Raw genomic sequence first — 26,598 nt, 5'->3', positions numbered from 1 at the left:
TGCAATATACTACGCAGTATTTAATTGCTGAAATTGGGTCACAAACTGTAGAAGCAGGCCGATCATAGACTTCTCGCAAGAGGAGACCATCGAAGATTAGTAGATCACAAACCTTCATCCTTGAGAGCCTTGATTGTCGACTCTCTAGCTTGAACCGCTGCCGCCAAGGCCGCATACTTGGGGAACGTCGCTTCCATATCCCAAATATTTGAGCCCCAGCGATAGAACACATACAAATAAGCATCCGCCGCGGTAAATCGATCACCCACAGCATGAATTCCAGTCAACTTTTCCTCAACAAGATCAAACGCATCTTTGAGCATTTCCTTAGCCCGAACCTTGATTTCCTCGTGGGCCTTCTCATCGGAGCTTGTGGTGAATCGGAACGGACGGAAATACAACCCAAACCCAGTGGCATGGATCGAGGTAGCTATCCATGCAAGCCACTCCAGGATTCTGACCGACTCCAGGCTTCCCGGGGCACCGAGGAGGTTCTTCTCTGGTGCAAGGTTGGAGATTGCAGTCTGGATAGCGATGTTTTCAGTGATGACCGTGTCGTCGATTGTGAGGACAGGGACCTTGGCTTTGGGGTTTAAAGCGCGGAGCTCGTCAGAGCCGCCTCGAACTTCTTGTTTGGTGGTGAAGGCATGGCCAGTTTCGAGGAGGAGGATATGCGGTGCCAGTGAACAAGCGCCTGGGAAGTAGTAGAGCTTGACGTTGGACATTTTGTGTCAGATCGATATTTGTTATTGTAAGGTCCAGAGGTGCAGTAGGATTCCAATTGTAGTGGGAATATTGAAGGGAAACAGCAAGTTTGGAGGGGAAGCGCGGGGTTATGACACGGTGCAACGTTACTTGTCAGATTCGTTGTGCTAAATATATGCTATGGATGTTCTGGACGATGATTGGTAAATATTGCAGGATTAGAGGATTATTCCGCTTTGGCTTCATAGTCAGCTTACTACTAATCATCATCCTCGTTTCTTGCAACCCCGATTTCCTACTGTTCCTCCTGCTATCTTAAGAAGAAGGGCGAAATGGTCGCTTTAAATCCATGACCTTGAGGATAGAAAGTTTCATGGAACTAAGATCAGGTTGGACTTTGCGGTCAGTTCTAAATGGTTAAGGCAGCGGTCGAGCGATCCTAAGTTGTGGCTCGACACGGTGAATTGCTGGGAGACGGGCTCTCTTGTTTACTAAATATGGCGTCAAGCTGTACATGGTCTGAGCCATTGCATTCATTGCATCTATATATCAGGGCAGACTTGAATTTGATGGACGTGATGTATTATAAAATCCAGTATCATCTACTCTTGTTTATAGGTGGACAAGGAATTGATTGTGAAGTCTAATTCAGGGGAATCCAATCGCAATTAAAAAGCGAGTACACATCTCTATGGGCAGAACCCAAACGTAAAAAGAAAAACGAAGCAAACAACCAGTCAAGCTTCCTAGTTGCGCTCGAAGTAGCCCTCAGTCTCGAGCATGAGGATGATCTCGTGCACGATGCTGCGGACACTCTGCTTGGAGGCATCGACAGTGAGGTTGGCGTTGGTGGGAGCCTCATAGGGGTCATCGACACCAGTGAAGCCCTTGATCTCACCACGGCGGGCACGCTCGTAGATACCGCGCTTGTCGGTCTTCTCGCAGTACTCGAGGGGAGTGTCAACGTGGACAAGGAAGAACTGACCGGCCTGGGAGACAGCGTCCTTGGCGTACTTGCGGGAGCGCTCGTAAGGAGCGATGGGGGCGGCGATGACGGCGGCACCGGCGCGGGTCAGCTCAGAGGCGACGAAAGAAATGCGCTGGATGTTGGTGTGGCGGTCCTCGGCGGTGAAGCCCAGCTCGGAGGAGAGCTCGTGACGGACAGTGTCACCGAGCAGGAGGGAGACGGAGCGGCCACCCTGCTGGTTGAGAGTCACCTGGAGAGCACGGGCAATGGCGTCCTTGCCGGAGTTCATGTAACCGGTCAGGAAGACAGTGAAACCCTGGGTAGCGCGGGGAGGGTTAGACTCGCGCAGAATCTTGACAACCTCGGGGTAGGAGAACCACTCGGGGATGTGGGCGCCGGAGCGCAGACGGCGGCGCAGCTCAGTGCCGGAGATGTTGAGGGTCTTGACACCCTGGGGGACCTGGTCGACGGGGCGGTACTCGTCGGAGTCGGGCAGGTAGGTGACCATCTGGAACTCAACGACCTCGATACCGAGCTCATCCTTGTACTTCTCGACGGCGTGCTGGGCATCATAAGGACCGTAGAAGTCCTCACCCTTGGAGTTGCTACCGGGACCAGCGTGGTCACGACCAACAATGAAGTGGGTAGCACCGTGGTTCTTACGGATAATGGCGTGCCAGATGGCCTCACGGGGACCACCCATACGCATGGCAAGACCGAGCAGACCCAGGACGGCCATGCCGTTGGGGTAGCTGGGCAGAAGAGCCTGGTAGGCGCGGACGCGGGTGAAGTGGTCAATGTCACCGGGCTTGGTGAGACCGACAACGGGGTGAATCAGGACATTGGCCTGGCGGGAGCGAGCAGCGCGAACGGTCAGCTCACGGTGAGCACGGTGCATGGGGTTACGGGTCTGGAAAGCGACAACGCGGGACCAGCCCAGCTTGTCGAAGTGAACACGGAGTTCGGCGGGAGTGTCTGAAGATGCGCGTTAGATTGATGGCGCAAATCATTACAAATCAGTAAGAAAAAAATAGAACTTACAGCGCAGAGCGACATAGTCGTAGTGGTTAAGCTTGTTGACAGCGTCAATCTTACCACCAATGTAGAACTCCTGAGCGGTCTCGTTCAGGTACTTGATGGCGGGGTGCTCAGGGTCACCACCGAAGACGAGCTTGCCCTCCTTGGTCCTAAATAAGGGGAACATCCACGTCAGCCCAGCCCCACTACCAAAAGCACGGCCCTTGATCTCTCATATTGCGTAAAAGTTTTGACGTCAAGGCCATGGCCAGAGCCGCCACTCATCTCCAAGGCCAAGGAAGGGGGGACCCGTTTGGAAAGAAATGTATGACCAAAATTTCCGAGCAGGGCAGATTTCCAAGCCAGAAAAAAATCCATAACCGGTTCGTCTCGGAGAGAGATCGGCAGGAAATGCGGCGAAACCGGAGATCAACCCCTCCACCACGGGCCCCCCAAAATTATTGCCCGAACACGAGAGCACGAGAACATGACCAAAAGGGAAAAAAACGCTGTAAAACTCACTTGTCGGGGCGGTAGATATCGTCAATGGTCAGGATGGCGAGGTTGCGCTCGTCACGGAAATCGCGCAGGGTAATGCGGGAACCGGCCTTCAGCTTGTTCTCGTCGATGGTCTGCTTGTTGACGTCGAGGGTAATGGGCATAGAGAAGACGTTGCCATCAGCAAGGCGGCAGTCCTCGCAGACACTATGCACGAGTTAGATATTGCGTGATCGAACTTCAATGGCATCATTTCTAGGCATACCCGTTGTAATCGGCCTGGTTCATGAAACCTATGGGCGGTGAGATCGGAATTAGCCATTACCCCTCCTAATGTATGCAAGGTTCCCCTCCGCCCCAGAATAAAAAAACAATTGTGATCTTGATTCCCATCCATTGAAACTCGGGAAGTTGGCAATGGCGGCAATAGCAGAGGAATGGATCATAGATCTCTCTGGGGCGCAATTGAGGGGAGGAATCCGGATCAGTGGAAAGCGGGATTGGACTCACCCTCCAGAGGAGAGAAACCACCGTTCATGATCAACTCGAGATCACACAGCTGGCGCTCAGAGAGCACAATAGCGGGGAGAGTCTCAGCCTCAGCGATGAGCTGGTCCTGGCGAGGAGCATCGCGGGCAATCAGGTCCTTGAGGACACCACCGTGGGGAGCGTTGGCCATTGTGAATATGTGTGTATGAAAGAAAATAAAAAAGACACTTTTTTGTGAGGAATCCCCCAGGTATTATACAGAAAGGAAGAAAAGTGGAGGAGGAATCGAAAGGAGAAAAATCAGCCGTCTTATCATGCTAACCAAGCTTCGGCGTCGTACGTCTCCCAGTGACAATCATGGCCTGGACAGTCGTCAACTGTGGATCCGACTGGAGTCTTGGCTGCGCCGCATCATCCAGCCAGAAGCGTGAACCAGGGGAATCCGGGACTATCAATTCCCTTTCGACGTTTCGGATTTATCTAGAATTAATTCTTTTTCCCTTGTCGCGTCCACGCGTGCGTTCTCTGTGCTTCCTCCAGGGTCTCAGCCTGATGGGGTTCCGTGGTTTCATCTAACCCTTTTTTATGTATCAGAGGGTTACAGTACATCATAATTGATGATCCAATCCTTAATGTCAGATCCAAATTACAGGTCGGAACGGAGTATACATGCCCGGTACTATAGGCCAGGTGGCCACTTCCCAGAATTGACCACACTAATTAACTAATATTGTAGCCACGATGGAGTATGTCCATCGTACATAGTAACCGCGGTGTCAATATTCTCTGCGGAGATCGGGGCCCGTACTCGTTTACAGCGGGGATCATCTCCTCTCTTCCCTGATTTTCAGGGGGCGGCATTTTCTCCTGACGACGTAGGCATGGTATAAGCTCTGCTCAGCCCTCCAGGTGACGAGCCCTTTCCCCTTCCCCTGAATTGACAGATGGTTTACAATATCTGACATGGATCCGTTTGCGTTGGTCTTATACTCCAACGTCAATAGCTGGCGCGGCTTTGTTGCACGTGACCGTCACGCAACCTCCGCCAAAAATGTCGTGATCGAAGGCTCGATTCATCCGAGAAAAGTGCTTGGCATCCACTTTGGATCCACTTGCACTCCCTTTTCAGGGCATTCTGCATTATGACTACGTCCTCAATACTTTTCCGGTGCTCCACGAATAAAAATTCGGAAATTTTATCTACGTAGACCCTGAGTCCCTGAAATCGAATCCCTGAAATCGAGTCCCTGGGAGAGTTCCCTGAAAACTTAACATATGTGGTATCTGGCTTATATACATGTACAGAAATTAATTCTTCCCCCCCCACCAAACAGAACAATGGAAACTCTTCGAACCTGAAATAGCAATGATGCGGGGTTCGTCACCCTGTACTGATTGTCTTATTGGCGAAGTCTAACCCATACCATCCTAATACCTCCACAGATGGGTTTGCGGCTGAATTGTACTCATCCACCAAGTACGTCTGGATCTCCGATTCGGATTGTTGTGCCAAGTCAAACGACCCAGTCTTTTCCAGGATGTAGAGCACCGCCACCTGCGAGAACTCCACGACCCCTGAGGGAACGCTGGTGGCCGTGGCAGATGCCGTAGATGTGGCTCCAGTTCCGGTGGTGGTTGCCGTGGGCGAACTGGTGCTGGTCGCGGTGGAGTCTTCCTCAGTGGATGACTTAGTATTGGTGGAAGAGGTTCCACTGTCATAAAGAATACCGTTGGAAGTGGCCATGGCGCGCGCATGCACCACGTGGGAAACACCAGTTAATCCAGCCAACTTTGAAGGGGTTTTGTACTTCTTCTCTTCAGAGTCGAGGTTTTCGGTTCCTAGTGGAAGTGTAACCGCGCGACGGGCATTATCGCTGCTGCTGCTGCTGTTGCTGCGCTCCACCTTGCTAAAGGCCACAAGCTCGTTCTCGGTCCGGCAGGTAACATTGTTAATGCTAAAGAGAGCCATGATGGTCACGGCGTCGAGTTCGATGCCGTATTTAGAGTCCGATTGATCCAGTAAAGTGGGGATGGAGCTGCCCATCGTCGCTTCCTTGTTGACGCTACCATTGTCCACTTCCGCCGTCACACAGGTGCTATCGCCGGCGATGCTGCACTGGGTACCCATATATCCATCCACACACACGCAGGAACACTCGGAACCGCTCGATACACTGACGCCGCCGTTGTGGCACGGCGTCGTGCGTGCACAGGATTTGTTGGCTGTGTCCTCCTTGGGCACAGCGACCAGGAAGACTGGGAGCAGGACGGCAAGAACGACGATGATGAAGATGACGATGCAGAGGATGATGAACCACTTTCGAGGCATTCCGCAGCATCGACGCTTGGGCTTCGGACCTTCGGGGGCATCGTCGTGAGAGGCGAGAGGCTCGACATTACGTAGATTAGAACGGCCGAAGAATACAGGCCAGGAGCTGTGTCCGTCGGGGGTCGGGTTAGGGAATGACGCCAAGATATCAGACAACGATCCGGAGTTGCGACCCCGATGTTCTAGAAATTGTGAGCATTGACTCATTTAGCACAGGCCATACATCAAACTCACCTAGTTCTCTAAAGTCCGCACCTGCAGCCGCGAGGTCAGCCCGGCTGGCAGTCTTTCCGCGGTCCAGGTTCGAGGCCAGTCGAGTAGCCCTTCGAATCAGATCCGACAAGCTCGAGAGACTTCCACGGGCCTCCGCATCCCGCAAAGCATTCATATCCAGGCGTGGAGGTTTGCGTCCATTCGGTCTCTTGTCACTCATCGTCGGCGCAGCCAGAGGCAGGCCTTCGAGCTCCTTTTCCAAGGCACCACGGTACGTATTATCGTCATTTTTGGCAAAGCGCGGCTTCTCCGGGTCCACGTAAGACTCTCCAGACAGCGAAGAGATCGATCCTCGGCGCACGGGGCTGGGGGTGCGGATTTCCGTCCGGGTAGCATTCACCACTCGAAGCGTGCCTGGCGCGATTGGTGTTCCTACGACATTCTTGCTGAACCCTTCCTTGGTGCCAGTGGGTGTGAGACCGGGCATATCAGGGATCGATACTTCGGAGGCCGGGTTCGACTTCATGATTGTGCGCATTGTTGGTCTCTGCCTCTTGCCAACGCTGACACTTCGCACAGGGGTTGCCTCTTCAAGGCTGTTGGTATGAGTCTCCTCCTCCTCCTCATCGCTTGACTCGTCGTCCAAGTATGCTTCCAGAATGTCTGATTCAGGAGGCCCGGATCCCCAGCTGTACGGGATCGCGCGACTAGAGGCGAAGGATCCCAGTGTGTGACGGGGATCTGGAATCTCCTCTGGTATCGGCGAAACAGAAGATCTACGAGCCTGGCTGCGTCGCGTACCTGGGGGGACATTTAATCCGGCAGGCGGGCGTCGCGGTTGAGCTAGTGGCAAAGGTGGCTCTCGAGACGGGATCGGAGCCATACCAGGAGTGGACGAAGCAGCAGAGTAGGTTGAGTGCCTGAAAAGATCATCAGTTGTAATCGAAATACGAGGAGTCAAGTCCACCGTGCTTGTCGGGCTGGTGGAGCCATCGCTGGTCAACGGGCGAGGCTGCTGCGGCTGATGATGCGGGTTTGGATGCGAAAATGACCTTGCCTGCCGTGTTGGGTAAGGATACGGATTTGGGTGGAGGTTCACACTGGGCGCAGGGCTCTCGCCACTTCGTACAGAGTAAATCGACGGCGAAGGGACCTGTGTGGGCACATCACTAGGGCGTGGGGGCCGAAGTGGCGGGGGACCTCGAGGCGCCATAAAACGTGGTTGATGGGGAGCAAGAGGCCGAGGCTGCAGGCCGGATGCCGGTAGCGGCCATTGCGTCTGGTGAGCGGCCTGTCTAACTGGTGGAGGAGGAGGCAGTTGTGCTGGGGCCGGGGGTGTTGTTCGTGTTGGTCGTACTCCGGCTTCCAGCAACTGACGTGCTCTTTTGACCGAGCCTGAGCGGCTTGGCTCAGGTCCCGATGAGTCTGGGCTTGGCCCTGAATTGGCTTGATTTGGTGGAAGCATTGCTCCCTTGGCCTAGCTGTCGAATCGCAGATTGGTGGTTCGTATTGCGGATCTGCAGCTCGGGCTTACTATAGCATCAAGTGGGCCGTGATCAAGTCTGAAGAACTTAAGTCGGGGCCAAAATCTGCTGGATTGCGACAGTATGAACTGAACAGCAGTGATGAAATTGCTCGATTCCCTGATCAAGCAATGAAAAGAATGTATATAGCGTTAAAACGCGAAACGAGTGAACGGTGCCGTTTGAAAAATGATAGTGAATTCTGCAGCAACTGCCTAAACAGTCTACCGAGAATGATAAGCTTGAACCACTGGTTCAAACTGTCAAAGATCTATAATGAATGGAAGGGCATTCAATGCCTCTGGGAAAAAGTGTCAGGATGCATCCAGGGCCGATCATTGTCTATGGAACAGGGCTTACAGTTGGACAAATGTGTCGAAGGAATAAAGACTGAACGAGAGGAAATCGCAGGTATCAAACCAGCGATGTTTCAAACAACTGAGCCTGGCGTTTATTCATTTTAGCATTGCAAGGGATTATGACCACAGGTGACTTACACCAACGAAAGAGGGGAAGAGCCTCCAGCTCTCTCTTCAGAAAGTCGCTAACAAAGGAAAGAAAAGAGAAAAGGGAGAAAACGCCAACAGTGATAATATCGGAGTAGTCCCCAGCCTCAAACCCCCCCGGTTTTAGATTAAATCCTCGCTTTGCCGTGGAAGCGAAATCAGCAATTGTCCCGGTGGAGCAGGCTAGCTTCACGGAGATATTTAATATTAATTAATCCTCAGTACCCGTGCCTCCTTGCAATCTAATATTTCTTCCCTGGTCACCCGATCTATCAGAGGCTAGTTGATCCGGTAGACCAATCACATAGAGCACTAAACTTCCATGGTTCTTATCAAGTGTGAAGAAATTGACAACCTGCGACCGCCGTTGTATCCTATCAGGAGTCAATTCAGGTCGGTACACAGCACAAGAAAACAACAGGTCTAGGCACTAGACCCTGTGACGAATCAAACGTGAGTATTGGGGCCGAGCGAATGACAGATCTCGGCGCTAGACCAGTGGGGTTCGTTCCAGACGTTAGTCTCCGACGCTACGTCTCACGTTGAGGGACCGTGGTCATTTTAGTCCCGCCAAAAAACAGAAACCAGATACCAGGAACGCGATAATTTCGGAATACCATAATCATATCGAGAAAGAGCTCTGACGTCGCAGCGCATTATGTACACCAGAACATACGTTGGACGGTGGAGTAATACTTAATTTAGTCAACGCCAGGAGTGAAACATCCTAACGGCTAAGAGAAGAGGGCCCGATCAACATAGCGTTATGACCACCGCACAGGGCAAGTCGACTTTATTTTGGGAATCAATCCGCCACGGCTTCGGAGACTTGTATAAAGGGGGACTATAGCAGACATATATCCTGCAAGTTTGGAGACTAATGGCGGAGCTATAACCAGAAGGATTTCCACCGTTCGCGTCGGTATGGTGATCCTGGTCTGTGGAGTCCATGCACTGTACGAGGTCCATCTTTGGAGACAAGCGGGTCTGGTACCTGTTTCCAAAATAGCCCCATAAACCCGTTGTGAGAGCCCCTGGACGAACAGTATCTGGTCAACAATTGACAGATCTGCGCTCTGTGTATCCATGAGTATTTTGGCTTGATTCGCAAGGATCTGATGGAGGAATTTAGCTTCCAAGCTCAGTCCGTATCTTATTAATCTTGTCCTCTAGACCATGCATCTCGACCACCACGGCCGCCAATGCAGGTACCTCGTTTTGAATACCGTCGGTAAACGACTTTTGAGCAGTGCGTAATGATGGCGGCACCAAGATTCCGTACCAATATATAGGATCACTGGGTCTAGACTTCTTGGGGGCCTTGGACTCTACTGAGGATTTGTTGGGGACGGAATCCTCAACTGGTGAATCACTCTCGGTCGTGATCCCAGTGTCGAGTTTCGATGTCTTTTGGAGTTTGGAGTCTTCGGACTGCAATTTGTCTTTTGTCTCGGCTGGCTCTTCGGGCGTGCAGCTCGGAGTGTACTCGATGTTGAACTGGTACTCAGCCTCCGACGGGGTTCTGCTAGCCTCTGTCGAGTCGGTAGCTTCGTTGTCATCTTCAGGTCTCCTTTGGACCGAACTGTTGGTATTGACATGTTAACCATTTGTCAAATTCAACGACCATCTAGGCCCACATACATCTTCCTGGTTGCCTTCATCCGTTCATCATAGTAGTCCGCGCCATATCGTCGGCCGGGAGGACAGGTGTAGTTTGCATGGGCGAGGGCAAGAAATCCCTAGGCAGGATTAGCAGTGCACAACACGACGGCTTCACACAACAGAATCATATACCGAAGACAATTGTTTTGCTAGCCCAGACTGTAGCTCCTGCTGTCGATCAAGCAAGTGCAAGTACTGTTCCAGAAGGATGTCCAACGACTGGAGCAACTCCGTTGAAGCTCCCGGGGCCTCCGCGGGCTTGATCTCCACCTCAGGAGCCTCCGACCCTGGTCGCGATGCAGGAGGCGTTGGTATCTGAGGCATAATAATCGCTAGAATAAGAAGAGAATCTCTCAAAAAACCATCAATCACTGAAGAATGTGACGCAAATGTTTGTGGGGGGAGGAAGAACCGTGGAGCAGGAGCTCGGCCCCGGTAACTCCGTCATTGGCGACTCCGAACGCAAAAGAATTTCCCGCCCTGCGCTTTGTCCGAGATCACAACTCTCTTCACTCTTCACCCCCTACCATATCTGGCTGGAACTGCCGCTGCATTGTTTCCGACAAAACATCTATCGTCTATCGAACTTGTTTGGTATCGATACTTCCCCTCGATCGCCCTGTGATATCGCCGGAGCCCGAGCCGCCACCTTCGTCAACGCCATATAAGCTCCGCAGTCGCGCACCGCATCCATTGATACAATCGTCGTCGGCAATCTCTTGATTCAACCTGACAACAAATCAAAGCTTTCTGCGATCCTTCTTCGACGATCAGGCCTGTCAGTGAAAGTGATATAGGACGCGGTGACACTGATATCTAACAATTGAATAGTCCGATAGATTGCACTCGTTCTCACCAGTGACTCTATATTTTTTCTGCAAACTACCTTATCACCAATCTCCACTCCAAATCTTTCAATATGTCTGTCGCCAGCTTGCATCGTGAAACCGGCTTCCAGGTGCGGTCTCTGGTAAGTCATACCCGGTGATAGTCGGCCACCAGAAAATACAGTTCTTGAGAACAGCTCAATCGCCTACATTTAACTAATGTTTATATTTGCTTGAACAGTTCCGCTCTCTGATGCGCCAATCTACTCAGTTCTCGAACTACAACTTCCGCGAATACGCCCGCCGGAAGACGCGCGATTCGTTCCGCGAGCATCAAAACGAGTCGGAGGACCGCCGGATACAGGAGCTGATTCAGAGTGGTCTGCAGGAACTGCGTTTGCTGAAGGTCAGTTGATTTATTTATTCATTCTTTGGGCAAAGAGCGAGATGGGTGCCTTGGAAGGTGGATTCCAAGATGCGCATTGTGCCTCTGGGATTGACTTGAGGGCCTTGTCACGTTTCATGTCCTATGCCAAAGAGAGTCACACTAACTTTTATCACAGAGGCAAACAACTATCAGCCAGTTCTATCAGATGGATAAGTTGGTCGTGGAGGGCCAGAAGACAGTAAGCACTTCCAACCAATTGAGGTCGAGTTGCTCTGCTAACACCTAATGCTCTCCAGGGCAAGGAGACAGGTGATCATGGAAGCATTGTCCGTCAAAAGGAGCCTGGGTATGTTTGTTCCTATGACTAATTGTCCAAATTACTTTTCATACTGACATATACTAGCTGGAATTAATCAACATGTATCGAATGCAAATATTGCTAATCATCTCGAATGAGTACTCCATGTTGCCACATTGAAGGGCCCTTGGGTTTGATTCTTTTCCTGTATTATAGTACGAGCGCTGTCTTTGGAGACAAATCCATTTATCCCGAGTACCAGAATAGAAATCTAGTCTCTCCCCTCTATGATTCACTAGAGAATTACAAGTATATCATTGATTATAAAACAATTGGATATCAAGATGTGATAGATATGTATCACGTGATGATACTCCTTAGGATGAGATCCTGCGACATTGGGAACCGCGCCGAAAGCAACTCCGCCCCATCCACGTCTATCTCTCTCCGCCGCCTTCCACGTCGACCTTTTGGCTTTCTTTGGATACCGATTGCTGGTTTTTGCGTGGGGAGCACCCCAGGACCAGTCATAATGCCATCGACTGTACGTCTCCGTTGCGACCGCAACCCTCTCATTCAGTGCAAGCAGGAAGCTCCAAGCAAGCTATCAAGCAATTGCCAATCAAGGAAATAGCATATTAATAGAACAATCTCACTAAACGTTTATATAGTTCCGGTCGTCACGTTCAGGGCGCCAGCTCGACGGTAACCGCCGAACCGGTCAAATCGACCACGATGTCTTCGAAGGATTACCCGTTCGCCGCTGGTCGCGTCAACCACACACTCATTCCCAAATACCCAAGACGGAAGACTCCGAGTTCACAGTACAGGGACCCGGTGGAACTAGTGCGCTGCCGGAACTAGCTATGCCGCGGGACAGCCAGCTTCTGGGCGCAAGCAGTCGCGCCCTCTTGCGCGCCGCTCGTGCTGGTTGTATCTATATTCACCAAAATGCTCGCGCCCCTGATGAGGACGATAGAACAGTAGCGGATGGCGAAGAAGGAGCTAGCGGTGCCCACTCGGCGGATCGCACCTTTACCAGCCGCAAATGGATGACACTTCCTAAACACCTGGAGCCTGCGGAGGTAGAGTTTTTGGCGAAGAGACGATCTGGCTTACCATCTCTTTATGGTGGTACGACATCTGTCGATGGATCTGGGTCTGGGCCTGGTCCCATGAGGCGCACAAAGTTCAAGAAAACGGACCCTGAAACGGGCAAGATCTCTATCTATGAAGCATGGGTCCCGGAGGGTCATCGCATTGAAGGCGAGATCACTGGTGACGTCCAGGCTATTGTTCAGCAGAGCACCGTGCCTGTCAAGTCTGAGATGCCCGCGCCTGGCACGGTTGTTGAAGGCGTTGGTATTGTCAATTCAGAGGGTGTCGTGGTTGCGGAAGCTGGCTCGGCTTCTGTGATGACCCCACCTAAAAGACGGCCCCCGCCGCCAAAGCGCAAGGGCAAGGGTATCGGTAAGGGTAGAAAGAAGAAGGTCATGTTTGCTCCGGGAGAAGGGGCCGATGCTTCGAGCGTACATGGCGTTCCTTCTGGTGCAAATGCCGGCGATGGTGCTTCCAAGGATGGACAAGATCCTTCACAGATGTCAATCGATCAGTCTGGACAGGATGACGATGAGGAGGACGGTGATGAAGGTGATGACAGTGATGAGGGAGACGAGTCCATGATGGATGCGAAAACCCCGGAAACCCCACAAGCCCCATCCGTCACCGAGTCTGGGGACCAGCCTACTGTTGATACTCCAAATGAGCCCAAGGATGTCGAAATGTCCGACGCGACTTTTGAGCCACAATATAATGTCTCAGAGCCTTCTGTGACGGAACAAGAAGCGGTCCCACAACCACCGGCGGCACTCGAAGCACTGCAAACTGAACCCCAGGTTACTACCGCCGCTTCTGACGCACCCGCTCCTACTACAGCGAAGACCGAAAACATTCCAAGTGAACAATTCAGTGGTCTTGATTACCAACCAACTGGTGCGGGATCCCTAGAATCACCCGCTGCGCCTGATCAACGTGAAGCTTCAACTCACTCGGCATCGGAGGCGGTGCCTAAGGAGGAGTCTGTGGCTCCCGAGCCCACTCCTACTGCTGGAGAACACGCCACTTTGCACTCTATACCAGCAGAGCCCGTGCCAGAGCCACTTCAGGTGGCGGCTGAGATTCCAGCAACCGGATTAAAGGAGGAACCCCAGCCTCCTACTGAGGACGCCTCGACATCTACTAGTATTGATAAGCCTGTGGGAGAAATTCCTTCAGAGCCGTCGAATGAGCCGGAGCGGAAACCATCCGAACAAGACATCGAAGCACCTATCCCATCTCCAGCTGAATATCGGGATAACGAGCCTGCTCCTATTTTCAACGAGACAGAGAACAAGCAGGATAGCCCCAGTGGACCTGATCCTAGCCTTGGTCTTGCAGAGCAAAAGGAAGATGAGAAGATGGGCGCCGCACCCTCAGAATCCACACAGCCAACCCAACCAGAGGAGCCCATTGCAACCGAGGTCCCTGCAAAGCCCGCCTCCCCTTCACCTCCAGTCACCCAAGTACCTATCGATGAGGCTCCTCAGCCCTCTACTCTGGAGCCAGCCGCTGCAAACTTGACCACCGAGGAAGAAGTTCCAGGCGCAGAGGTCCAACCAGAGAAGCCAAGTGAGATAACGCCGCCTGTGCCAACTGAAGAAGCAGTTCAGCAGGTGGCAGAACCTGCATCTACTCCTGTGCCTGCTGCTCCTGCTCCTGCTTCCGAAGAGAAAAAAGATGAGCCAGAGCTGCAACCGGCCCCAGCTTCTGAATCTGCATAATATTGATCATGTATAATATGAACATTACATGATTTTAGCCTGAGTGCGCCTCTGCGGTCTCCCCTTTCATTTCTGTTTCTTTTCTTCACTGAATTCATGATGTATGTATCCTCGGTTCTTGCGGCGTGATTGGAGTATTGTCTGGAGTCGACATGGGCGTATTTTCTGTAACATATATTCTCAACTGGAATAGATTCTAATATTTCCAGATTTCCAAATTCTTGATTCTATTAAATCTGCGTGCCCGAACTTTCGTACTATTTGATCTATATATTTAGATAGTGGCTGAGTGATTGCTGTAGTCTAATCTTATGAAGGCAGCCAAAACGGACCATGCTCTCTTTTCCGATGAACTTCAACCTTGGGAGCGTTGTCATATGTATATGGTAACTAGAACATCTCCAACTCGGTCACCTCTAGGTATCATGAAATCTACAACGGGGTTTTCTCTTCGATTGAGACTGGCCCAATAGTATTCAGGACTTGGGCTATACAGCCCAAAACGTGTTGAATTTCAAGGTTTCTACCTATTCCAAATACCCACAAACCAATAACATCTTAAGAGGCACAGAGACAGCACCAATCTGACTTCCGAGGATACCATGCCGACAAAGAACCAACCCAAAGCAAATCCACTTCGTGACCATGGCGCAGATGAAAAAGACCAATAGAATTTCGAACAAGAAGAAAATAAATAAAGGAATAAGGGGATAAGGGGGAAGAGAATAAAAATGATATAGGAGAACATGGGGTGAAACAAAAACAAGTCAGCGCAACCAGGACTCAAGGAATAAGCCAAACGCCATCTCAAGTGCCAAGTAACGTAACAAGAAAATACCGTGCAGGAGTGATTAGCTAAAGGGGCAAAGGCAGAAACAATACGGGGAAGGGCAGTGGGTTTAAGATAGGCCAGCAGGTAGATCTCCCCAATCAGAGATGAGAGTTCAAGGAACTCGACATTTAGCCTGAAAAAAATCAAGGTCCAATGACCGAGAGTGGTGGCTGTGGAAGCCAGATTGCCTGGTCCAATATCGTTGGGCATGTTTATTTAGTGGCGCCCTTCACAGTACGGACAACACTGCGGGCTGCGCTCTTCACGCTGCGGCCCAGACTTTTCTTGTCCTTTGTAGTCTTGCCCGGGCTCTTGGCTGCACCCTTCGCCTTGGAAGTGGGCATCTTGGCCTTTATAGGGGTCTTGGTAGGTGCTTTTCTCGCGACGGGTTTGCGGGGTGACTTTGTCTCAGCCTTTGGTGCTTTACCTTTCGCAGGTGACTTGGCTGGAGACTTAGTCGGAGACCTGCCTCCATTTGCAGCGTTGGCAAGGATTTTCTTCTTGGTTTCAGCAGAAGGTCGCTTGAGCTGGTTGGTCTTTCTAGCCGGTGAAGTGGCTGCCTTTGCGGATGCTGTCTTTCTTTGGGGGGCGCGAATGGCTGCCTTGAATCTCGATGCTGCTTTGACTGTGGGCAACTTGACGGTCTTTTTCTCTACAATTTTGGTCTTTGTTTGGCCACGAGCTGTGGAGGTAGTGGTAGTCTTCTTGGTAGTTGTCTTGCCGCGCGTAGTTGTGACCTTGCTCACAGCTTTCTTGACACCGACCTTGATGGATTTCGCACTGAGCAACTTGCGCTTCTTTGCTTGCGCCGTCGCGGTTCCAGCCGCCGTCGCGCGCTTTCTCTTCGTACCACCGGTCTTGGCAACCTTCACATTGGCAGCCTCTGCTTTGGCACGCTGATCTTTATCTTTTGGCCGAGGTCCAAGGATGCCACGACAGTTTGGTGCTCCACAGCGGCATTGCTGGACATTTTTGTTGGAGTAAGGGCTAGAAGTCGTCAGTAAGGGCTGTCAGAACAATTGCAAGATGAACCCACTCGAAATTGTAGTCGTAGCTCAGCTCATCCCCAGTCATGATACCTCGATCTCCTGCGAATAAAGCCATGCGTGGCTTTCCGCCAACGGTCCATTTCTCCATTCGACAATTGGGCTGACAAGAGTGGTTGACAAATCGAGCAATGGACCCTCGTGTGGCGTCAATGATCATGTTTTGATCGAAGTACATCAAATAATAACACTAGCCTTCAGTCAATCACCGCGCAGCATAGGATGCTCGGACATTTACTTACCTCGTTGTTTTTATACACATTTCTCATTCTCCTTTCACACTCGAACTGAGTGATGATTTCTCCAGTGTACTCCACGATAATCTGGTTTGGCTCAAAAGATCGGTTGCTACGCACACCGTACCCTCGATCCTGGGTCTTGATAACCTCCACACCGATATTGTACTTGCCACCAGCCTTTGTTCGGTTCTTGAGCTCGCTGAAATTTCGGTTGCCGCATTCTGCACCCAATCGACAGTTGCCATTGTCACACTCATAGAACATATAGCGGTTCTGGCAATTTTCATCGCAACCGGTTTCTTCATCGCACATGCAAGTAGACAATTCTACTTTCTTGTTTGCTTTCCATTCGCTGGCGGCATCACCCACAAATACATCTAGAAGGAAATATTGGTTAGCTCTAGCCGCCATGGAAAAGATACCGTGCCTTTGATTTAGACGTACTTTTGTTGGTCTTTCGCCACTCGTCTGGTTTGGGTTGACCCTGTGGGAGTGGGGAGAAAATGTCAAATGGAAGCAGGTAATCCCTTTCAGTCTTTATAAGCCGAAGACCCCCAAATATCGGCAAAGGAAGGTGGCGCCGTTTTCTGGTTATATCAAGACTAGTTCTCCCTGAATTTTTACTCTTTCGCTGCTTTGGGGGAGAGCTACTTGCCTCCTGCCCACTGTACAGCCCATGGGTCAACCACACCTTGGGCTTATACTTGATAATAGGCGGGGCAGTGGGTTCTTCAGAGGGCAAATCGGCCTTGGATTTCAAGTCCGATAAATCACTCTCGGAGACCCGTCGCTTTTTAGCTGCGCGCTCTGCGACTGGGGCTGGCCCTTCCTCCTTGGCCGGCGCAACATTCCGGGGACGAAGACTAGCACGTCGACCAACCTCTTTGCTCTTGTCACCAAGATCCCTCGACCGCTTACCCAGAACACTGTTGGCTCGTTCCATAAATTCCGAGGCCTTACTCAATAGACTGGCGCGAGTCGATCGCCGTAGTGATTGACGAGAATCGCTCTTGGGGGTTGATTTTGCCGTAGCGGATTCTTCATCCTGAGTCAGTGCTTTCTGTACACGCTTTCGTAGAGTCCGCTGTTGAAGAGAGGCGTTCAGATCTTCGGACTGCAGTTCCTGCGAGGACTTCGAAATAGGTGTATCGGGGACCATTGAGTGGTCTTCGATCAAGGTATCCCCAGTAGGCAGGGCCGAGTCGGTCCGCAGCGACGACTGCATCACGGCGATACTATGTCGGAGCCCGGATCGCGAGCGCTTTGCCTTGGCCAGACTATCAACATAAGCCTGGCTTGATAAGGTGGTGCTATCATCCTTCTTGACCGGGGTATTCTCGAGCGCCTCCGTGGCCCGCAACGATGCGCGTACGACTCGTGTTGATCTCCGCCGCTGTGCCGGTTGCTCCTCGGTCGACGCGTTCTCATTATTGCTTGAAGTCTCCGAGCGGCTAGCCTCTGGTGTGAGGAGCTGCTCCGGCATGTCGAGGCTCATCGTGTCGTCGGGGGTGTCGTGTGTAGCAGGGACGTCAGCGAGAGCGGGAGTTGCGGACGCGGCCAAGCGGGAGGTTCGGCGCGCCATGTTGGACAGTAGATCCACAGTTCGGGAGAAAGACAATCCACGGGGTGGAATCGTCCTTCTCAAGATGGTGTTGAGTGAGTAGTTGGGTCGGGGAATATCAGGGGTGGAAAGGTTGGAAGATCAGCAGCCGCGCGCCTCTTATCAATTGAGGGCGAATGGGGATGTCTGACGCGTGCAACATCAACACCCAACTTGCCAACGAAATTGCTGACGATCCAATCAAGGGCGAACTAAGAAAGGAGTTAAAGGCGTATGACATGGCATCTGGAATGTTTAAATTTCTGCTAAGTCTCACCCCCGCATTATTCTACGCGTGATTTATGGCATTTGGTGGATTGGATTGATTTCTATGGTTGGTTCATACAAACATTGGTCTTATGCACAAGACACGGATTTCTGCATAGAAAGGTAGAATATTCATATTCAAGCGGGGGGGCCCAGAAAAAAAGGAATAGAAGGTAGTAGGATAGATAGGCCGTCGAATATTCACGACTGTGGATTATCCAGACAATCGAGCCATCGATTCAGGAGAATATGGTGTCAAAAAGAAAAGACATGAAGAAAGATTCCAGAGAAAGTCAGTGACATGATAATGCCTCGCCAAGGGTAACATAACAAGTAGGAAATTATGGAAGGGTATGAATGTAACGATTAGAACAGTAGAGTGGGAAAACATATCCCAAGAAAGTTGGTATATGATCAAGAAAAGAAATCGTGTCGTCTTCATGGGTCGTAACAAGGGGAAATGAGATATTGCTTTTATGGTGATTCCTATTGATGGGGACCGACCTCTTGCATCTCAATCCCCGCCTGAGACTCGACGTCACGGCGAACGAGATACTTGCGCTTTTGCATTGCATAGCGTTGGTCACCTTCTTCGTATGGCTGCTTGAATTGCATGTAGGTAGGGGGACGAGGCCGTCCTAGGACCGAGATCCAGTTCGTCAGAACATTTCCTTGGGTAAATGGCCGGTGGCGGTCAGCCTTGGCAAACTTGTGGGAGTTCAGGTATTCTCGGGTAGTTTCGCCCCGACCAGTTAAGAACAAGTGATAAATCCAGAGTGATAACGGGTAAGGAGTGGCAACGGCACCATAGATAAACATTGCAAAGGGCACACGCCATTTCGCAATTGAAGCGCCGAAGGAAATGTTCTCATTTGACATGTAGACCAGGATGTGTGCCAGGCTAGCGCCGAGCAGGAACAACCCAAGTAAGGTGCCCCAGCTAACGAAAGCGAAGAAGTAGCGGTAGTTGCGGCGCCCAACACAGTTGTTCAACCAGACACAGTGATGATCGAGTGTCTCCACACAGTTATCACAAACACGGCAGTGGTAACATCGAGGCGGCCGCCAAATACTACAAGTCTTGCAGTATTTCACGGGAACATCCATAGCGGCAGACTCCGAGGTAGCAAGCTTCACCATAACCCAATCATTGGTTGGTGGTCCAAGTGCTAATGGATCAAGCGCGGGATTAGTTGCAGGCATGGGATGAACATTGCGAGGCATGATACCAGGGTCAACAACGGATGCATGCACAAAAGACGAAAAGCAAACGTAGAAAACGTATGCGAAAACGATGGGGATGGCAGGGGAGATATTGTGCCATAGCCAAGGGGCTGAGAATCCAAAGAACAAGGCCGATGGAACAACCACCAAAATCCCCGTAAGAATGTTGATGGGTTTGTCTCTCGAGTTCTGAAGTCGACCGCCGCCACAGAAAAAGGTGTTGCCAACGAAATATTCGTAGTTCTTGCCCATATTGCCCCTTGGCAATTGTTGCTTCTTGATGTCTGCAGGTCCAGGAGAAGAGCCAGCGGAGGAAAGCCGGGAATGGCCACGAGGATCATGCCCATTTTGAGCAGATCCCTTGTTCTGGGATGTCAAGAATGAGAGTGGGGACTTCGGAGGCATATCATGCGGGTTATGCATGCTGTAATTCACATTGAGATTCAAGTGGTCGGGACGCTTCTTGCTGTTTTGATCTCGATCCCGTAAGAGCCGTACGCTCTCACCGAGGCTTCGTACTGTTGTATTGCCTATTGGGCTGGCATTTGAAGTATTCCGATCAGGAATGATCGGATCTGTGAACTCTGTACCCCGCGATGGTGGGGGCTCCATATCTACTGGAGGAAGGGATCCCTGCTGATATGTGCTGTTCGAAATCAGGCTTCTTCTGTTTTGACTTGTGTGATCTCCCCACTCATCGGTCGATGATACTGTTCCCTTGGTCATTGGTCGAGTGCCTCGGTGCGCCTGTAGTCGTTGCGAACTCATCGGACGAAAAAAAGCCGAGGCAGTTAGAGAAGGAATATGTGTCCTGCTCAGCCGACTACCCGAACTACCTGGTCTGCTTGTCACCGAGTTCCTTGTTGGGGGTGGACCACGCCGAGAGGCCGAAGGGCGCTGTTGTTGAAGAGGCGGCTGTGGTGATGTAAAGGATTGCGAGTTCTCTCCATCTTCGGAGGCCATATCCGTCACTCGCGAGGAAATGCCTCCCACTGAGGGAGGTCGTGGAATGCCCAAAACATGTTGCTGGGTCGGGGGTTGATTCATGTCGCCAGTTTCGGGGCTTTCTGTGGAGTTTGCCATGGCTTAAAAACCAAAGGGCGAAAGACAATAGATTATTACTAGCAGGTTGCGCGTACTTTCATATTTCTTTCCGGTAGTGATAAAAACACGTGGTTTGCGCAAATAAATCGCGGTGAATCGGAGGTTGGCGATGCTTCGGGGAGCGAAAACGAACTTGGAAAGGAGCGACAGTTGGATGATGATGTATTATAAAGAAAGACTGGAGGAAGCAATCAAAGCCTGTCAAATGCCTGATTAGTATAGCCCTTTGGATGAATGCGTGGAGTGCTTTTTGCACCTCCACGCGTCTGGAAATCCGGGGAGGAAAGATCCCCGAACCCCCTGATCAAAAATGAAGAATATTAACAAGGAACACAACACACCTTGAGGATGAAACGTAACTGGAATTTGACAACCGCAAGAAATCAAAATCCAATTACATTACTCTCCGTGTAAATCACCAAGAGAGTCAAAGGCACGAGTTGAACGACCGCGACTAGAGAATCCCGAAGTTCGCAAATCCACAAATCGATGAGCTCAAAGCCGTGCTGACTCATCTACTCCACCACGTGACCTGCCAACATCATTCCATACTCACGATTCTCTCGCACCACCCCGTCTCCAGCCCTCCGCGATAACCCACCATCCACGCACAACTCGCTGCCACCATGTCTTCGATCGCTGCCATGGCTTCCCGCCGGGCTCTGGCTCGCCAGCCCATCTTCCGCGCTGCCCCGCGCCGCTTCATGTCCTCCAAGGTCGAGGAGGCCAGCCTTGACAAGGCTCCTAAGCGTGATCCCGAGCTCTACGTACGGATATCCGGCTGCCATTGACCTGTCCAAAGGCGCCCAGACTAACTCCTGTTGCTATAGGTCCTTCTCGGCATCATGTCCGGTGCTTTCCTCGGTGCTGGCTGGTAAATACCCCCCTCTTCCCGCGCCCAAGACCCGATCTCCCGATGCACCTTGTGACGTTAGGGTGGCTACCCGCCACCCTGTCGTGATGACGCCGGACCAATGGACCGAAGAGGTCCGCATGCAATGCGGTAAAAGAAACGAAAATTACAATTGGCTGACTCGGATGTTCGCGACTCATTAGGTACTTCGGCTCCAAGCCCACCTCCGTCACCTCCGAGAGCAACGTCCGCATTGGCGAGAGCTCCATGCCCTGGCACGCTACCTCCGAGGATGGCAAGATCTACAAGTACCAGTACCACCCCAACGGTGACAAGAGCCAGCCCCTCCGCGCCGCCCCCAGCGCTCTGAACACTGTCATTGTCCCCAATGTCACCCTGCCCGAGGTATGCAATCCTTCCGGCCTCTCTGGCCTTGAGCTAGCTTTTTTTATGCTTTTCACCGGCTTTTCCGTTCTTTTTCATGGGCATTTCTTTGTTAGGTACTTTTTTAGAATTGCTGACTGATTCGCGTCATATGATAGGACCTCCACGAGAAGTTCAACAAGTACGGCAAGGAGGAGTGGGACTACTAAATTTATTGAGTTGAGAGCCCCTTTAAAAGATGTTGTGAAAGCTATTTGCCATTTTGACGGCTAAATGCTGTATACTACTGGTGGAGAATTGGGGAGAGTGGCTTTGGACTTGTGTTTGCGATTACCAGAGATTGTGCATAGTATTCCGTTTTCGTAAAGAGAATCAATTGACAACCTGTCTCTTTCTTATGTTTAACTTTACATAACGTTCTTTTCTATAACCTTGAAATTGATCCAGACTGGAAGTTGCTATTATCGATGGATGCTTGAAACCTTGTGATTGTCCTGTGCATATATATCGAGGTGCGCCCATATCAAGAGTTCCGACATCACCCGTCCCGCGGTTCTATCACTTCCACTACCCAGACAGATAGTACTCGAGTCACAAAGCTCAGCATCCGTCTCGAGGCCCAGGTAAAAAGCCCCTTTCCAAGTCTGCAGTCATGGTCCATTTCTCTCAAATCCAACCATTCTATCACTGAAATTAGAACCCTGAAAGCCTCCTGAGCCCGACATTCCTGCTGTTCTATTGTTGAACCATGCGGAGTATGCTTTCCCAACCTTGCTTTACAGGTATACATAATCAATCAATGATGATGATACTGAAGATTTCAACTCTGGAAGCGTTTGTGAAAATATACCAAGTCGGTAGATACCTATACAGGCTCTCGAGGCCCGATACCGAACTAAAACCTTAGACTTGCAACTAGGTATGCATGGATAGCCCTGGATGTATATATACTGCCCAGGTGATCTCTGGAGATAGATAGTAGTCCCATGACCGCCCGTGTTACAATGAACCTTCACAGTAAGAAACAATGATTAACTCTAAACATTTCAAACATTGAACAAATCACTATGAAAACAATGACTGTCTCAAAAACGGTTCATGATACATGTTAGGAGCTTTTAGCAACGTACTCCAAACTCTCCATTTCCAGGCGTCCCGATCGCACACATATTGAACTTCACATAAGCTGTGATAATTACAGCTTAGTAGCTTCGTTGCCCTCGCTAGCGGGTTTTGCCTCAGGGGAACTAGATTCCTCCGCCGATCGCTCATTGCCCTGCGCAATAGAGGCAGGCCTCTCCGGTGGAATCGAGTCTTCGGGACGTCCACCAGTCTCGGGGTTCTGACCCTCGACATCTGGATGCGGGGGTGCGAGTTGTCCATCCACAATAGGGACCTCATGTGCGTGCTCGAGACGGGACTTTGCTTCATAGCGAGTCTCGAATTTGACATTGCCGTCGGCGCGCAGGGAGGCGACGAGTTCTTCGGGCAGGATGTTACCATGCTGATCACGATACTCGACGCGAGCCATAGAGCCGGCAATTTTGGGAGCCGTAACAGCGGCTTCCTCAGTTTGCTGGTCTTGGGGGACGCCTACGGGTTCTTGGGCTGGAGGCTGGGGGACTTGAGGCTGTTGGGGTTGCTTAGGTTGCTCAGGCTCCTTAGGTTGCTCCTGTTGCACTTGAGGGGGAGGTGCAGCGATGGATGTTGTTGGAATCGCCTGACCCAGGACAGGGACCTCAGAGTGGTACTGGCTCAGCTATTGTTGAAAAATTCCATGTCAGTCACGCGTCTCGTCGGTTTCACTCAATATCCTCGACGGGGAGGCTGCCACGTTGGAACACTTACGTCGGTGTGGAACCTCTCGCAATCGAAGTCCCAAGTATTCAGGAGCTTGGCCTTGTAGCAGGCACTCTTGGTCCAAGGGTTGCCGTAAATCAAGGGCGAGTATACGGTGAAAACAGCGATGGTAAGGAGTACGAATCCAGTCATGACAGTCTTTCCGATACCAGGTCGCGAGGCGAGACCGAAGACCTTGACGCGGTTCAGAACAAAATCGAATTGCTGGCAGAGAACCATAATAGCAAAGTAAAGGGCCGGCAGATAGTGATGCAGGAAAAGTTGGCGGGCCATCAGGTAGAACGGGAAGTAGTGGAAGAACCATCCCAGAACGCTGGTGCCAATTTCGTAGTCGAAGCGCTTCCATGAGACATGGCGATAGTCGTTGCAGCTGCGCTGCCAACGAAGAATCGCAATGGCCTTGAAAACAAGGTAGATGCCAATGGCGGCAGTGGACGACCACCAGATGAGGGGGTTGCCCAAGAGGTAGACCTGGCGGGCTTCCTTGCCCCAGAAATTGATACCGCGGAGCAGAGTAGGCCATGAGGGGGGACGAGAGTCCCAGGCGTGGGACTCAACCAAACCAGCGTTAGTGGTCCACATAACCTTCTGCAGCTCCCAGAACTTGCCCAGGAAGCCTGGGTTACGGTAGTTCACTCGTTCGGCATCGGCGGGAATCATAGGGTGTGTGTTAGACTCAATGTACCAAACACTGTTGGGCAGAGTACCAGCACGAGCACAGGTGACTTCTTGCTGCTCAAATCCCCAGTCCGGAAGTTTGACCTTGTGGGAGAACAGCACGCAGCCAGTCATGACGTGAACCAGCCGGAACTTGGTTTGAATGGTCCGAACGCGCTTCTTAGATACATCTCCCTCGGACATTGAGGGGACGATCTCGACCTTGAACAGATCATTCGCATCTCCAGGGAAGCCTTCATATCCATAGGCCGAGACCTCAAACTGCCAGTCAGCCTCTGTCACTGGGGGACGCTCGTCGTGAGAGTGAATGCGTCGGTGAGTTAGCAGATGGTAAAGTTTCACGACGGCTCCATCCTCGATATAGTTATTGGTAGCAGTAAGGTTATCCCAGGCAAATGGTCCTTCGATCTCTCCGAAGGGGCCTAGGGGCTGAGTCGAGTTCTCCAAAAGGAAAACATTGTTTTCATCCTTGTGGGGGTAGAGCGTAATCTGCTGTTGTTTGCTACCAGTCGGGTACATGTGGTTGTGCGAGTGCAAATAACCACCCTGGGTGTTCAAGTGACGAAGGCTGACACGGGATCCAAAGGACACATCAGCCGGCACATCTTGCATACCCTTGGAGTTTAGGGTAGCTTGGAACTCCGAGGACATGAAACCGTCACCCTCACCAGGATTCACTAGGCAAGTGAAGTGAATTGCGAACATCGCCATATAAAAACCAACAGGAAGAACAATCAGGCAGAAGGCGCGAGAGAACAGGTGCTTGAACCACAATCGGGGTGTAACAGTGTTCGAGTCTCCGAGGACCACCCACAGCTGAAGAGCTGTGAGAGACCCAACCCAGGCCATGGTGAATAGTCCAACCCATTTGACGCTGAGAGTGGCACCCAGGGAGATACCTGTTGCGGCCAGCCAAAACCACCAGGGACCTCGGAAGGCATAAGCAGGACCCAATTCTTGTTGGTTCGAGAAGCATGTGAATGCTAGAGCAGTTAGGGCCGTGAAGAACACCAGTGGGGAGTCCAGAAGAATCAGGCGGGATTGAGTGGTCAGCGCATTGTCTAAAGTTCTCGTTAGTTTTGTATGCTCGCTTATGAAAGCTTTGCGATCCTTACCAAAAATTACAACGCTAGCACCCATGACGGCAGTCGAAGACCGACAACCACTAGCCTTCAGCGTAAGGAACATCAACGAGACCGTTAGAACACCCATGATTGCTGGCAGCATACGCATAGCAACATAGGGAACGCCAGGCTCGAGGTAGTCCTTGCCAATGTCCTTGAAATCGAATTCACCATCAAAGCCAGCCAGCCAGCCCGCTAGCGTAAGCAGCATCTTGGCCAGAGGCGGGTGCACATCCATAAAAAACTTTCCCTTGATATACTTGCTAGCGAATCCACCGAAGCTGTTTGGGGGAAAACATCCATTAGCAAGCACTTTCTTATTGTTTCTATGGGTCCGGGAAAGATCAAAACATACTGGACTTCATCGAAGACTACACTTGTAGGTTGGTAGATGCGGAAGAGACGCACGGCGGCGCCAATTAGCGTCACTAGCACGAGGAGTGTATAGTCGGAGGCGGGGAGGTTGAGAATATCATTGTCCTTGACACCATCGGAGGCATAGCTTTTGGGCGGTGGCTGCACAGGTTTACGGTTCTTGGGTCGCGGCGAGCGACTAGGGGAGCGACGGCCACGGCTCTGTGGCCGCACAGACAGAGTGTCTTTGGCTTTCTGACCCATTGTCACGATCTCCGCGGATGCACGAGGTATGGGGGCGCAGGAAACCGAAGGGAAGGCGAGGGCAGTCGAATAGAAGTCGAAGAGAAAGATGAAAGGAAAAGAGTAGTAGACTCGGAAAAAGATTCAGTCGCAGACAATTAATGAAATTTGAGGTCGAGAAAAGTAACTGTTGACAGCTTCGCTGCAGCTCTCAACAGCCCGTCACCGTAGAAGGTGGACGATTTAATGATCGTAGATGGTCAAAAGAAAAGACCCCATGACAGGGTCCGAAATAATAGGAAAGAAAAAGAATAATAAAAAAAAGGACGAGGATGAGGGAATGGACGAAAGCAGAGAAGAGAGAGGCCAGATCGACCGAGGCGGAGTGTGGACAAGAGAAAGCGGCCCCTTAAACTTCAGCCTCTAGTTAGCGCCGAGGAGTACAGTGAGACTGCTCTTTCTATTGTCTGTTTTACCTTAAAGTGGAATTGTGAAGAAGAAATATACTTGGCTTCGATGTCTTCTAATCTATGAATTCCAGTATAGATT

General features: G+C 51.2%; 10 protein-coding genes across 10 annotated transcripts; 3 read left to right on the top strand and 7 right to left on the bottom strand.

The window, feature by feature from the left end:
- Positions 1–104: 104 nt before the first annotated feature.
- On the bottom strand, positions 105–725 carry N7503_007414 (uncharacterized protein; the record flags this gene model as incomplete). The annotated part of the gene is made up of 1 exon (XM_057066961.1): positions 105–725. The coding sequence occupies one exon, from the start codon at positions 723–725 to the stop codon at positions 105–107; it is 621 nt and encodes a 206-aa protein (XP_056920642.1).
- Positions 726–1,451: 726 nt separating this feature from the next.
- Positions 1,452–3,866, bottom strand: sC (sulfate adenylyltransferase; the record flags this gene model as incomplete). The annotated part of the gene is made up of 5 exons (XM_057066960.1): positions 1,452–2,647; positions 2,714–2,859; positions 3,212–3,394; positions 3,453–3,480; positions 3,698–3,866. The coding sequence occupies 5 exons, from the start codon at positions 3,864–3,866 to the stop codon at positions 1,452–1,454; spliced, it is 1,722 nt and encodes a 573-aa protein (XP_056920641.1).
- A 1,191-nt stretch (positions 3,867–5,057) lies between these two features.
- On the bottom strand, positions 5,058–7,683 carry N7503_007412 (uncharacterized protein; the record flags this gene model as incomplete). The annotated part of the gene is made up of 2 exons (XM_057066959.1): positions 5,058–6,187; positions 6,240–7,683. The coding sequence occupies 2 exons, from the start codon at positions 7,681–7,683 to the stop codon at positions 5,058–5,060; spliced, it is 2,574 nt and encodes an 857-aa protein (XP_056920640.1).
- Positions 7,684–9,375: 1,692 nt separating this feature from the next.
- Positions 9,376–10,233, bottom strand: N7503_007411 (uncharacterized protein; the record flags this gene model as incomplete). The annotated part of the gene is made up of 3 exons (XM_057066958.1): positions 9,376–9,829; positions 9,889–9,986; positions 10,042–10,233. The coding sequence occupies 3 exons, from the start codon at positions 10,231–10,233 to the stop codon at positions 9,376–9,378; spliced, it is 744 nt and encodes a 247-aa protein (XP_056920639.1).
- Positions 10,234–10,828: 595 nt separating this feature from the next.
- Positions 10,829–11,537, top strand: N7503_007410 (LYR motif-containing protein; the record flags this gene model as incomplete). The annotated part of the gene is made up of 5 exons (XM_057066957.1): positions 10,829–10,879; positions 10,978–11,142; positions 11,300–11,362; positions 11,421–11,470; positions 11,528–11,537. 5 exons carry the CDS (start codon positions 10,829–10,831, stop codon positions 11,535–11,537), a joined length of 339 nt encoding a protein of 112 aa, XP_056920638.1.
- Positions 11,538–11,954: 417 nt separating this feature from the next.
- On the top strand, positions 11,955–14,241 carry N7503_007409 (uncharacterized protein; the record flags this gene model as incomplete). The annotated part of the gene is made up of 2 exons (XM_057066956.1): positions 11,955–11,966; positions 12,094–14,241. The coding sequence occupies 2 exons, from the start codon at positions 11,955–11,957 to the stop codon at positions 14,239–14,241; spliced, it is 2,160 nt and encodes a 719-aa protein (XP_056920637.1).
- Positions 14,242–15,285: 1,044 nt separating this feature from the next.
- On the bottom strand, positions 15,286–17,940 carry N7503_007408 (putative histone-lysine N-methyltransferase (Ash1); the record flags this gene model as incomplete). The annotated part of the gene is made up of 4 exons (XM_057066955.1): positions 15,286–16,060; positions 16,110–16,309; positions 16,362–16,735; positions 16,803–17,940. 4 exons carry the CDS (start codon positions 17,938–17,940, stop codon positions 15,286–15,288), a joined length of 2,487 nt encoding a protein of 828 aa, XP_056920636.1.
- Positions 17,941–18,711: 771 nt separating this feature from the next.
- Positions 18,712–20,532, bottom strand: erf2 (palmitoyltransferase ERF2; the record flags this gene model as incomplete). Its single annotated transcript, XM_057066954.1, has 1 exon — positions 18,712–20,532. The coding sequence occupies one exon, from the start codon at positions 20,530–20,532 to the stop codon at positions 18,712–18,714; it is 1,821 nt and encodes a 606-aa protein (XP_056920635.1).
- Positions 20,533–21,179: 647 nt separating this feature from the next.
- N7503_007406 (uncharacterized protein) lies at positions 21,180–21,999 on the top strand (the record flags this gene model as incomplete). The annotated part of the gene is made up of 4 exons (XM_057066953.1): positions 21,180–21,320; positions 21,384–21,427; positions 21,610–21,811; positions 21,949–21,999. The coding sequence occupies 4 exons, from the start codon at positions 21,180–21,182 to the stop codon at positions 21,997–21,999; spliced, it is 438 nt and encodes a 145-aa protein (XP_056920634.1).
- Positions 22,000–22,985: 986 nt separating this feature from the next.
- pmt1 (protein mannosyltransferase 1) lies at positions 22,986–26,070 on the bottom strand (the record flags this gene model as incomplete). Its single annotated transcript, XM_057066952.1, has 4 exons — positions 22,986–23,549; positions 23,639–25,389; positions 25,444–25,733; positions 25,808–26,070. The coding sequence occupies 4 exons, from the start codon at positions 26,068–26,070 to the stop codon at positions 22,986–22,988; spliced, it is 2,868 nt and encodes a 955-aa protein (XP_056920633.1).
- Between the last annotated feature and the right edge of the window lie 528 nt (positions 26,071–26,598).

This window comes from Penicillium pulvis, assembly GCF_028828015.1.
Source record: "Penicillium pulvis strain IBT 33274 chromosome Unknown contig_5_segment0_segment0, whole genome shotgun sequence".
NCBI classification, from domain to species: domain Eukaryota; kingdom Fungi; phylum Ascomycota; class Eurotiomycetes; order Eurotiales; family Aspergillaceae; genus Penicillium; species Penicillium pulvis.
This window is presented reverse-complemented; position numbering and strand designations above follow the sequence as displayed.